Below are 12,666 nucleotides of genomic sequence, written 5' to 3' on the forward strand. Positions count from 1 at the left end.
GTCAAACTATGGTGTGACTGGAGGAAGCCATAACCTCTGTCTTAGGTCAAACTATGAGTGACTGAGGGACGCCATAACCTCTGTCTTAGGTCAAACTATGGTGTGACTGGAGGACGCCATAACCTCTGTCTTAGGTCAAACTATGGTGTGACTGAGGGAAGCCACACCTCTGTCTTAGGTCAAACTATGGTGTGACTGAGGGACACCATAACCTCTGTCTTAGGTCAAACTATGAAACTGTACTGCATATAATAAGCTTAATAACAGTCAAAATAAGCTTTATAACAGTCAAAAAAGTTTATTACAGTCAAAATAAGGTTTAACAGTCAAAATCAAAAAGCTTTATAACAGTCAAAATAAGGTTTATTACAGTCAAAATAAGGTTTATTACAGTCTAAATAAGGTTTATAACAGTCAAAATGAGCTTTATAACAGTCAAAATAAGGTTTATAACAGTCCAAATAAGGTTTATTACAGTCTAAATAAGGTTTATAACAGTCAAAATAAGGTTTATAACAGTCCAAATAATGTTTATAACAGTCCAAATAATGTTTATAACAGTCAAAATAAGCTTTATAACAGTCAAAATGAGCTTTATAACAGTCAAAATAAGGTTTATTACAGTCTAAATAAGGTTTATTACAGTCAAAATAAGGTTTATAACAGTCTAAATAAGGTTTATAACAGCTTTCGTATTGGTCAAATAATTATTAATATGATCACCTAAGGAGTGCTGTAAAATAATCAAGTCAAGGACATGTTATTGGGGCCAGTGGCACTGTGTGTTGCGCCATATAGAAGAAGGACACATTTAGTCGGCCATAAACCTCCTAAACACCACGTGTCTCTGATAGACAGATAGAACGGACAGATAACAGAGAGAGAGAGAGAGGGGGGGTAGAGAGAGAGAGAGAGAGAGAGAGAGAGAGAGAGAGACAGAGAGACAGAGAGAGAGAGAGAGAGAGAGAGAGAGAGAGAGAGAGAGAGAGAGAGAGAGAGAGAGAGAGAGAGAGAGAGAGAGAGAGAGAGAGAGAGAGAGAGAGAGAGAGAGGAGGGGGTTACAGAGAGAGAGAGAGAGAGAGAGAGAGAGAGAGAGAGAGAGAGAGAGAGAGAGAGGGGGTACAGAGAGAGAGAGAGAGAGAGAGGGGGGAACAGAGAGAGAGAGAGAGGGAGGGGGATACAGAGAGAGAGAGTGAGAGGGTGGGGGTACAGAGAGAGAGAGAGAGAGAGAGAGAGAGAGAGAGGAGGGGGACAGAGAGAGAGAGAGAGGGTGGGGGATTGGGGGATACAGAGAGAGAGAGAGGGTGGGGGATACAGAGAGAGAGAGAGAGAGAGAGGGGGGGGGTACAGAGAGAAAAGAGAGAGAGAGGGAGGAGAGAGAGAGAGAGAGAGAGAGAGAGAGAGAGAGGGGGGGGCAGAGAGAGAGAGAGAGAGAGGGAGGGGGATTGGGGGATACAGAGAGAGAGAGAGAGAGGGTGGGGGATACAGAGAGAGAGAGAGGGTGGGGGATACAGAGAGAGAGAGAGAGGGTGGGGGATACAGAGAGAGAGAGTGAGAGAGAGGGTGGGGGGGTACAGAGAGAGAGAGAGGGTGGGGGATACAGAGAGAGTGAGAGGGGGGGGCAGAATTGGCTCTCAAGAGAAGACAGGCTATGTGCTCACTGCCCACAAAATGAGGTGGTAACTGAGCTGCACTTCCTGACCTCCTGCCCAAAATGTATGTCCACATTAGAGACACATATTTCCCACCGATCAGACAGACTCACAAAGAATTGGAAAACAAATAGAACGTTGATAAATCCCTTATCTGTTAGGCGAAGTGTGTCGTCACAGCAACAAGATGTGTGGCCCGTTGCCATGACAAAAGGGCAACCAGTGGAACGCACAAACAACATTCTAAATATAGCCTGTCATACTTCAACTACTTGCACATTGTTTACAACACTGTACAAAGCCAATAATATAACATTTTAAATGTCTATAATCATTTAAAACTTGTGTGTCATGTTTACTGATGTTTCCTTTATTCATTTCACTTTGTTTTTTGTTGATTCCGTTTGCTTCGGGCAACGTAAACATGTTCCCCATGCAAATAAAACCCTTTTCATCTCTGTACCGGTACCTCCTGTATATGGCCTCGCTAGTGTTATTTTACTGGTGCTCCTTAAGTATTTGTTATTTCTATCAGTTCAGTTTTTATTTATGTAATTTAGTCTTGTTTTTTTCTTCTTAAAACTGCTTTGTTGGTTAAGGGCTTTTAAGTACTCACTCACTCACTCACTCACTCACTCAGTCATTCACTCACTCACTCACTCACTCACTCACTCACTCAGTCATTCACTCACTCACTCACTCACTCACTCAGTCATTCACTCACTCACTCACAACAGGTGTTGTATTCGGTGCAGGTCTACACCTGTTGTATTTGGTGCATGTATGAGTGAGTGAGTGAGTGAGTGAGTGAGTGAGTGAGTGTGAGTGAGTGAGTGAGTGAGTGAGTGAGTGAGTGAGAGAGAGTGAGAGAGAGAGAGAGAGAGAGAGAGAGAGAGAGAGAGAGAGAGAGAGAGAGAGAGAGAGAGAGAGAGAGAGACAGAGAGGGAGAGAGAGAGAGAGAGAGAGAGAGAGAGAGAGAGAGAGAGAGAGAGAGAGAGACAGAGAGAGAGAGAGACAGAGAGAGAGAGAGAGAGAGAGAGAGAGAGAGAGAGAGAGAGAGAGAGAGAGACAGAGAGAGAGAGAGAGAGAGAGAGAGAGAGAGAGAGAGAGAGAGAGAGAGAGAGAGAGAGAGAGAGAGAGACAGAGAGAGACAGAGAGAGACAGAGAGAGACAGAGAGAGAGAGAGAGAGACAGAGAGAGACAGAGAGAGACAGAGAGAGAGAGAGAGAGAGAGAGAGAGAGAGAGAGAGAGAGAGAGAGAGAGAGAGAGAGAGAGAGAGAGAGAGAGAGAGAGAGACAGAGACAGAGAGAGAGAGACAGAGAGAGAGAGAGAGAGAGAGAGAGAGAGAGAGAGAGAGAGAGAGAGAGACAGAGAGAGAGAGAGAGAGAGAGAGAGAGAGAGAGAGAGAGAGAGAGAGAGAGAGAGAGAGAGAGAGAGAGAGAGAGAGAGAGAGAGAGAGAGAGACAGAGACAGAGAGAGAGACAGAGACAGAGAGAGAGAGAGAGACAGAGAGAGAGAGAGAGACAGAGAGAGAGAGAGAGAGAGAGAGAGAGAGAGAGAGAGAGAGAGAGAGAGAGAGACAGAGACAGAGACAGAGACAGAGACAGAGACAGAGACAGAGACAGAGAGAGAGAGAGAGAGAGAGAGACAGAGAGAGAGACAGAGAGAGAGAGACACAGAGACACAGAGACACACAGAGACAGAGAGAGAGAGAGAGACAGAGAGAGAGAGAGAGAGAGAGAGAGAGAGAGAGAGAGAGAGAGAGAGACAGAGACAGAGAGAGAGAGAGAGAGAGAGAGAGAGAGAGAGAGAGAGAGAGAGAGAGAGAGAGAGAGAGAGAGAGAGAGAGAGAGAGAGAGAGAGAGACAGAGAGAGAGAGAGAGAGACAGAGAGCTTTGTCAATTCATATGAATTAATAATCTTGTAAAATATGTATAAATATATTTTCTGTTCAATTTCATCTCCATTTATTTTGTGTCATATATCATCCCACATCATCAACACACTTAGATAATCACACTTTTCATCAATAAATTACTAAAATATTTGTACATTCATCACAGTCAACCACCCCTTGAGTACATAATTACCGTATTTAATTTAAATAAATAACTTACATAATGATAACACCTTAAAACGATGTGTTGCGATCATCAAAATAGTCTGAATACACAATATTAATAAATGAATTATACAGATGTGTATTTTCATAAAAGTCAAGGAATAAATCTACTGATAAAAGTAGTAAAATGATGAGTAGTTTGTCTTAAGGACAGATCCCGGTTGTCCCTGTTACAGGTCCTGTTTGTCTTAAGGACAGATCCTGTTTGTCCCTGTTACAGGTCCTGTTTGTCTTAAGGACAGATCCTGTTTGTCCCTGTTACAGGTCCTGTTTGTCCCTGTTACAGGTCCTGTTTGTCTTAAGGACAGATCCTGTTGTCCCTGTTACAGGTCCTGTTGTCCCTGTTACAGGTCCTGTTTGTCTTAAGGACAGGTCCTGTTTGTCCCTGTTACAGGTCCTGTTTGTCTTAAGGACAGATCCTGTTTGTCCCTGTTACAGGTCCCGTTTGTCTTAAGGACAGATCCTGTTTGTCCCTGTTACAGGTCCTGTTTGTCCCTGTTACAGGTCCTGTTTGTCTTAAGGACAGATCCTGTTTGTCCCTGTTACAGGTCCTGTTTGTCCCTGTTACAGGTCCCGTTTGTCCCTGTTACAGGTCCCGTTTGTCCCTGTTACAGGTCCCGGTTGTCCCTGTTACAGGTCCATCCTACTGTTGTCCCTGTTACAGGTCCTGTTGTTACAGGTCCCGGTTGTCCCTGTTACAGGTCCTGTTTGTCTTAAGGACAGATCCTGTTTGTCCCTGTTAAAGGTCCCAGTTGTCCCTGTTACAGGTCCTGTTTGTCTTAAGGACAGATCCTGTTGTCCCTGTTACAGGTCCTGTTTGTTTTAAGGACAGATCCTGTTGTCCCTGTTACAGGTCCTGTTTGTTTTAAGGACAGATCCTGTTGTCCCTGTTACAGGTCCTGTTTGTCCCTGTTACAGGTCCTGTTTGTCTTAAGGACAGATCCTGTTGTCCCTGTTACAGGTCCAGTTTGTCTTAAGGACAGATCTTGTTGTCCCTGTTACAGGTCCTGTTTGTCTTAAGGACAGATCCTGTTTGTCCCTGTTACAGATCCTGTTTGTCCTGTTTGTCCCTGTTACAGGTCCAGTTTGTCCCTGTTACATTCGCAACCTGGAACCCATTTCCATCATGGCCACCTAATCATCCCCCTCATTCCTAATCGGCAGCCATTTTGTGCCAGAACGCTCACCACACATCAGCTAGCATGGTGGAGAGGTGAAATGATATGATGAGCGTTCTGGCACAAAATGGCTGCCGGTGCATCACCCACACATTGGTGGTGGATGAGGTGAAATGATATGATGAGCGTTCTGGCACAAAATGGCTGCCGGTGCATCACCCACACATTGGTGGTGGATGAGGTGAAATGATATGATGAGCGTTCTGGCACAAAATGGCTGCCGGTGCATCACCCACACATTGGTGGTGGATGAGGTGAAATGATATGATGAGCGTTCTGGCACAAAATGGCTGCCGGTGCATCAACCACACATTGGTGGTGGATGAGGTGAGTTTCACCCTTTACTATGTAAAACGCTTTGAATCCCTCTGTTGGTAGAGAGGGCGCGATATAAATCCAATCCATTATTATTATTATTAGTACGTTGTTCATATGTGACCAACTTTACGAGCTGCTAGGTCGTAGCTCCGGACTGATCTCTAGGAATATGCCATAACAACGTTTAACATCTCATAAGCATGACATAGGACATGACATAAGACTAGAGTTTCAAAATTCCGGTAACTTCCCCCAAATGTCCTGTTTTTTCCCCCAGAAATCCTGTTTAGAAGATTCCTGGAATTACGAGGAAATAACCAGGACATCTGGGAATCCTCTAACCAGGATTTCTGGGAAAACAAACAGGGAATTTTGGAATAGTTATTGGAATTTTGTAACCCTACATAGCACCTTTATAACCATGTTATAGAAGAGTCATAAGACCATAATCACATTATAGACGGGTTATAATGCCTATACGAAGCAGTTACGAAGTGTCGCGACAGAATCAAAGCTGCGTTGCTTTCAAGACGTCCTCTTTGTCCTCCCTCTTTTCCCCCCAGTCAACACCGTTCATCATGGCAGGGTTGTCGTACATCTCCAGGAAATGCCCTCCTCCTCCTTTCTCCTCTTCCTCCTCCTCCTCCGGTCCGGTCTGGCAACACTTGCAGCAGCAGCAGCATTTGGCTGCTACCACGGCGACCACGCGGTCCCAGGGTTCTAAGGAGTGGGCCCAGAGAGGCAGGAAGTCCCAGGAGTGCAGTACCGCGGGGAGACACCTGGGTAGCCGTGCCTGAAGCACGTTCACTACAATGACGATGATCAACAAGGCCACTATGGGAACGCCCACACCAACCAGCACCTGGCGAGAGAAGAAGAACAGTTTTACAGGTTATTTGGCTGCTACCACGGCGACCACGCGGTCCCAGGGTTCTAAGGAGTGGGTCCAGAGAGGCAGGAAGAACAGTTTTACAGGTTATTTGGCTGCTACCACGGCGACCACGCGGTCCCAGGGTTCTAAGGAGTGGGTCCAGAGAGGCAGGAAGAACAGTTTTACAGTGGACTTAGTGGAGTTGACAAGGAGAGAGGCTTCCTTTCAATCAAATGACCAATCCAAACGAATCTGCCAAACTAACCCTGATTCAGATGACCATCCTACTCATGCTAGATTACGGAGATGTAGTTTATAGATCGGCAGGTAAGGGTGCTCTCGAGCGGCTAGACGTACTTCACCATTCGGCCATCAGATTTGCCACCAATGCTCCTTATAGGACACATCACTGCACTCTATACTCCTCTGTAAACTGGTCATCTCTGTATATCCGTCGCAAGACCCACTGGTTGATGCTTATTTATAAAAACCTCTTAGGCCTCACTCCCCCCTATCTGAGATATCTACTTCAGCCCTCATACTCCACATGCAACACCCGTTCTGCCAGTCACATGCTGTTAAAGGTCCCCAAAGCACACGTATCCCTCGTCTTTTCAGTTCACTGCAGCTAGCGACTGGAACGAGATGCAACAAACACTCAAACTGGACAGTTTTATCTCAATCTCTTCATTCAAAGACTCAATCATGGACACTCTAACTGACAGTGTGGCTGCTTTGTGTGATGTATTGTTGTCTCTATCTTCTTGCCCTTTGTGCTGTTATCTGTGCCCAATAATGTTGCTACCATGTTGTGTTGCTGCCATGTTGTTGTCATGTTGTGTTGCTACCATGCTGTGTCGTCATGTGTTGCTACCATGCTGTGTCGTCATGTGTTGCTACCATGCTTGTCATGTGTTGCTATGCTGTCATGTGTTGCTACCATGCTGTGTTGTCATGTGTTGCTACCATGCTGTGTCGTCATGTGTTGCTACCATGCTGTGTCATGTGTCATGCTGTGTGTTGCTGCCTTGCTGTGTTGTTATGTGTTGCTGCCTTGCTATGTTGTCGTCTTAGGTCTCACTTTGTGTAGTGTTGTGGTGTCTCTCTTGTCGTGATGTGTGTTTTGTCCTGTATATTTTATGTTTTATTTGTATTTTTCATCCCAGCCACCCTCCCCACAGGAGGCCTTTTGCCTTTTGGCCTTCAACTGACTTGCCTGTTGTTAAAAACAGGTTAAGTAAAAATCAATCAACCACTCACTCATCGACTATCAATCACTCAGTCAGTCAATCAATCACCCTTCCAACCACCCCTCCATCAATCCATCTCTCCACCCATCCATCCACCAATCAACCAATCACTCACCTTCCAGCCGGCCATCGATAGGCCGAAGACGAAGAGGGGCAGGAGAAAGAAGCAGGAAATGATGTAGACGCCGGCGAACCAGCGATACTCTGCCGTGATGTCACCCAGGGCCTTAGCCAATCGGATGGGGATACGGGTAAAGGGGATTGGATACCACAAGATGATACCAGACACGTTGAACACGAAGTGAATCAGAGCGATCTGGGGAAGGAGGGAGGGATGAGTGTAGAGCCCTGATCTGGGGAATGGATGGAGGGACAGTAGAGCCCTGAGTACCAGGCCATTAGGATCATGTGTTGCTGCCTTGCTATGTTGTTATGTGTTGCTGCCTTGCTATGCTGTCATGTGTTGCTGCCTTGCTATGTGGTAGGGTAGGGTGTGTGTGTGTGTGTGTGTGTGTGTGTGTGTGTGTCTGACCTGCAGAGCGTTGGCCAGTGTGTCTCCAGGTGCTGCCATGGCTGCCAGTATAGCCGTGGTCGTCGTGCCGATGTTGGCCCCTAGCGACAGAGGGTACGCCCTCTCGATGCTGATCACACCAATACCTACACACGAGGGGAACACTTATTACCATACACATACACATGACATAACCTGTAGATATATTTACCATAGAGAGGAGAATAGGAGGGGAGGGGAGAAGAGAAGAGAGGAAGGGAGGAGGAAGGAGAGAAGAGGAGAGGAGAGGAGAGGGAGGAGGAGAGGAAGAGGAGAGAGAGAGGAGAGGAGGAGAGGGGGGAGAAGAGAAGAGAGAGGAAGGGAGGAGGAGAGGAAGAAGAGGAGAGGAAGAAGAGAGGAGGGAGGGAGGGAGGGAGAGAGGGGAGAGGGAGAAGAGAAGAGGGAGGGAGGGAGGGAAGAGGAGACTCACCAACGAGTGGAGTGATAGCGGAGGTGAAGACAGAACTACTCTGGACGATGAAGGTCATTCCAGCTCCGACCAGGATGGCGATGTAACCAGTCACCCAGCCAAAGGGGAAAGGGAAATCTATATACACACACACACACACACACAAATAATAATTTGTACATCCCTGTGAGCATGACGGTCTGTGCATACTGTATGTCCTGGTACCTTTCCTAAATAGGTTTCTAACCTCAAGGGTTTTCCTGGTTAAATAAAAGTGAAATATGTCTTCCGGACATATTTGGGGGAATCTATTGTGTAATTTCTACAGACATAGACATAGAATCACTAGAACAGATATTCCCAGTCAATGTCGAAGTCAACGTTGTGTTGTACATTCTAATTCTGTGGCTCTACTTTAGGATTGATTGGATAGGTATCATCAGTTAGCTAATGGTCTGGTACTCAGGGCTCTGCTGTCCCTCCATCTGGTCCTAATGGTCTGGTACTCAGGGCTCTGCTGTCCCTCCATCTGGTCCTAATGGCCTGGTACCCAGGGCTCTGCTGTCCCTCCATCTGGTCCTAATGGCCTGGTACTCAGGGCTCTGCTGTCCCTCCATCTGGTCCTAATGGCCTGGTACTCAGGGCTCTGCTGTCCCTCCATCTGGTCCTAATGGCCTGGTACTCAGGGCTCTATTGTCCCTCCATCAGGTCCTAATGGCCTGGTACTCAGGGCTCTACTGTCCCTCCATCAGTTTGCTAATGGCCTGGTACTCAGGGCTCTATTGTCCCTCCATCAGGTCCTAATGGCCTGGTACTCAGGGCTCTACTGTCCCTCCATCAGGTCCTAATGGCCTGGTACTCAGGGCTCTACTGTCCCTCCATCAGGTCCTAATGGCCTGGTACTCAGGGCTCTACTGTCCCTCCATCAGGTCCTAATGGCCTGGTACTCAGGGCTCTATTGTCCCTCCATCAGGTCCTAATGGCCTGGTACTCAGGGCTCTACTGTCCCTCTAACCCCTCTGACATCAATGCAAATAGAATCAAAAATCACATCAACCCTTATCACTGAAACAGTATTATGCTTTTAAAGCTGCAACATGTAACTTTTTGGGCAACAAATTCACATAGAAATGTGTGATATAGATCTTTCATTCTCACTGAAAGCAAGTCTAAGGAGTGGTAGATCTGGTCTATGTTCGTTATTTCTATGCTTCCCGTTCTTAAGTTTTCGTTTTTGTCTTTCGCTTTCGGTTTTTGTACAAAAAATAAAAATAATAATGATATTTTTAGTTATTGAAATTATATTTCACAGCGCTTTAGACTTAATTACAATAATAATTATCTAAACTTTTGTCACAAACTGAAATTAGGTGAACTATAAAAAACTTACCAACCAGGAAATGGCTGAGCGATGTCTCCATTATTGCACCTTTAAAAACTCACTATTAGGGCTACATTGATTCAGCTCAATGTGATCGATCCATTCGTTGTTTCAAAGCCTAACAGGAAATGGGCGGCGCTTTCTGAGGTGACGACTCGCGTGCAGAAAAGACGTGTGCAGAACACTCAAACACATATGAAAACGTATGCATATGCTTAGGTCTATCTACATATGAGCCTAAACCCGAAAAGAAAACGTAATTAAAATAATGCTTAGGTCTATCTACATATGAGCCTAAACCCGAAAAGAAAACGGAATTAAAATAATGCTTAGGTCTATCTACATATGAGCCTAAACCCGAAAAGAAAACGGAATTAAAATAATGCTTAGGTCTATCTACATATGAGCCTAAACCCGAAAAGAAAACGGAATTAAAATAATGCTTAGGTCTATCTACATATGAGCCTAAACCCGAAAAGAATTAAAAAACGGTCTATCTACAATTAAAATAAAAAGAAAAAAATAATGCTTAGGTCTATCTACATATGAGCCTAAACCCGAAAAGAAAACGGAATTAAAATAATGCTTAGGTCTATCTACATATGAGCCTAAACCCGAAAAGAAAACGGAATTAAAATAATGCTTAGGTCTATCTACATATGAGCCTAAACCCGAAAAGAAAACGGAATTAAAATAATGCTTAGGTCTATCTACATATGAGCCTAAACCCGAAAAGAAAACGGAATTAAAATAATGCTTAGGTCTATCTACATATGAGCCTAAACCCGAAAAGAAAACGGAATTAAAATAATGCTTAGGTCTATCTACATATGAGCCTAAACCCGAAAAGAAAACGGAATTAAAATAATGACTGTGCCGTTATACAATACAATAGCCTAATAGCCTACCACATTACGCATTGCAGAACTATTATTTTTTTTACCTATAGATTAATAAAATGTCTTTGGTACATAATTGGTCTAGCGTACAAATTATAATAATCTCCTTTGAGTGTGGACTGTATTATTATGTATACTGGATGGACTGATTACCTTAGGTTACGCTCCAAACTTTCTATCCATCCGTCTGAGAGAGAACGTACAGGCCTTTACGATGTTGGTTCATTGATTGTGCAGGGGGCGGCTTCTTACAGAGATATACTATAATTATAGTCTATTTATATCTGATTTAGAAAAGCTTAGTAAAAGGGCATTTTAAAAAATATATATTTTTTCTTAATTAATATGAAGATACATTCATTCACCTTCCGCTGTGGAATATTTCACCACCGTACGTTTCCATCTCCTCTACACTCTCTCTCCTTCATTCCTTTCTCGAGCGCGCAGAGACGGGGGGGCTGTCCACAGTTTAATTAAATACGTTTCATTAGAAGTTCAAATATGCTACTATCGATGTTTTCCGGCAGACAGTTCGTTCAAGATTGACGTCGAAATTTAACGTATATCCATGTCCCGAGGACGCCTTCACTGTTGCAACAGTGAGTGCTACTTGTTTTTTTTTTCTCTAGTGTTTGATTCCAGTTGTGGACAGTTGTGTTTTTTATTTATCCCAAATCTTAACCTTTACCATAACCATTCAGAATGAATGCTTAAGCTTAACCCTTAACTTTAAAATTTGAGATTTTGGAAAAATGAAACATACAGAGCAACAGGAGCAACAAAATCAACAAAAACAACATAAACAACAAGAAATGTGATGTTTGGAGAACGTGGATGAACGTTTAACCCTGCGGTGAGACGGTGAGAGCTTGGTGGTTCCCGAGTGGAGTTAAATAAGTGTTGTTATAAACCCAGACATTTCAATCCCGTGTGAAAGGAGAGTTTTGATGGCTACTAAAAAGAGGAGGATTCCCACATTCTACTGCTACTTTTTTTGCCTTTATTTTAACTAGGCAAGTCAGTTAAGAACAAATTCTTATTTTCAATGACGGCCTAGGAACAGTGGGTTAACTGCCTGTTCAGGGGCAGAACAACAGATCGTCAGCTCGGGAGTTTGAACTTGCAACCTTCCGGTTACTAGTCCAACACTCTAACCAATAAGGTACCCTGCCGTGCCACCCAGCCGCCTCTACACTCTAACCACTAGGCCACCCTGCCGCCTCTACACTCTAACCACTAGGCCACCCTGCCGCCTCAACACTCTAACCACTAGGCTACCCTGCCGCCTCTACACTCTAACCACTAGGCCACCCTGCCGCCTCTACACTCTAACCACTAGGCCACCCTGCCGCCTCTACACTCTAACTACTAGGCTACCCTGCCGCCTCTACACTCTAACCACTAGGCCACCCTGCCGCCTCTACACTCTAACCACTAGGCTACCCTGCCGCCTCTACACTCTAACCACTAGGCCACCCTGCCACCTCTACACTCTAACCACTAGGCCACCCTGCCGCCTCTACACTCTAACCACTAGGCCACCCTGCCGCCTACCCTGCCGCCTCTACACACTCTAACCACTAGGCTACCCTGCCGCCTCTACACTCTAACCACTAGGCCACCCTGCCGCCTCTACACTCTAACCACTAGGCTACCCTGCCACCTCTACACTCTAACCACTAGGCCACCCTGCCTCCCCTGTATTTCTGCTCATATGAAGCGTTGCTCTGCTGTAAAAACCGGCACGATTGAAAAGCGGGAAAGCGGCCTCCATTCGCTATTCGAGTGCATGCAGATGACACGTCTTTCTGTCCATTTTGATAACGGGCCGATCTAAACCAAGGTTGCCAGGTGTACGGTGTTTCCTCCGACACATTGGTGCGGCTGGCTTCCGGGTTGGGATGCGCGCCGTGTTAAAGAAGCAGTGCGGCTCGGTTGGGTTGTGTAATCGGAGGACGCATGACTTTCGACCTTCGTCTCTCCCGAGCCCGTACGGGAGTTGTAGCGATGAGACAAGATAGTAGCTACTAACAAT

At 45.3% G+C, this 12,666-nt stretch overlaps 1 protein-coding gene across 3 annotated transcripts in view; it reads right to left on the reverse strand.

Moving 5' to 3' along the window:
* Positions 1 to 5,547: 5,547 nt before the first annotated feature.
* LOC121844421 (sodium-dependent phosphate transport protein 2B-like) overlaps positions 5,548 to 12,666 on the reverse strand; it is a 32,979-nt gene continuing 25,860 nt past the window's right edge. For all 3 annotated transcript variants that reach the window (XM_042314479.1, XM_042314478.1, XM_042314477.1), the window contains 4 exons: positions 8,373 to 8,489; positions 7,925 to 8,049; positions 7,508 to 7,708; positions 5,548 to 6,133 (listed from right to left, as the gene is read on the reverse strand). In XM_042314479.1, coding sequence (XP_042170413.1) covers positions 5,780 to 6,133; positions 7,508 to 7,708; positions 7,925 to 8,049; positions 8,373 to 8,489 — 797 coding nt within the window. In that variant the 3' untranslated portion in view covers positions 5,548 to 5,779. The remainder of the gene's footprint in view (positions 6,134 to 7,507; positions 7,709 to 7,924; positions 8,050 to 8,372; positions 8,490 to 12,666) is intronic.

Source organism: Oncorhynchus tshawytscha, unplaced genomic scaffold (assembly GCF_018296145.1).
Source record: "Oncorhynchus tshawytscha isolate Ot180627B unplaced genomic scaffold, Otsh_v2.0 Un_contig_7119_pilon_pilon, whole genome shotgun sequence".
Classification (NCBI taxonomy): Eukaryota; Metazoa; Chordata; class Actinopteri; order Salmoniformes; family Salmonidae; genus Oncorhynchus; species Oncorhynchus tshawytscha.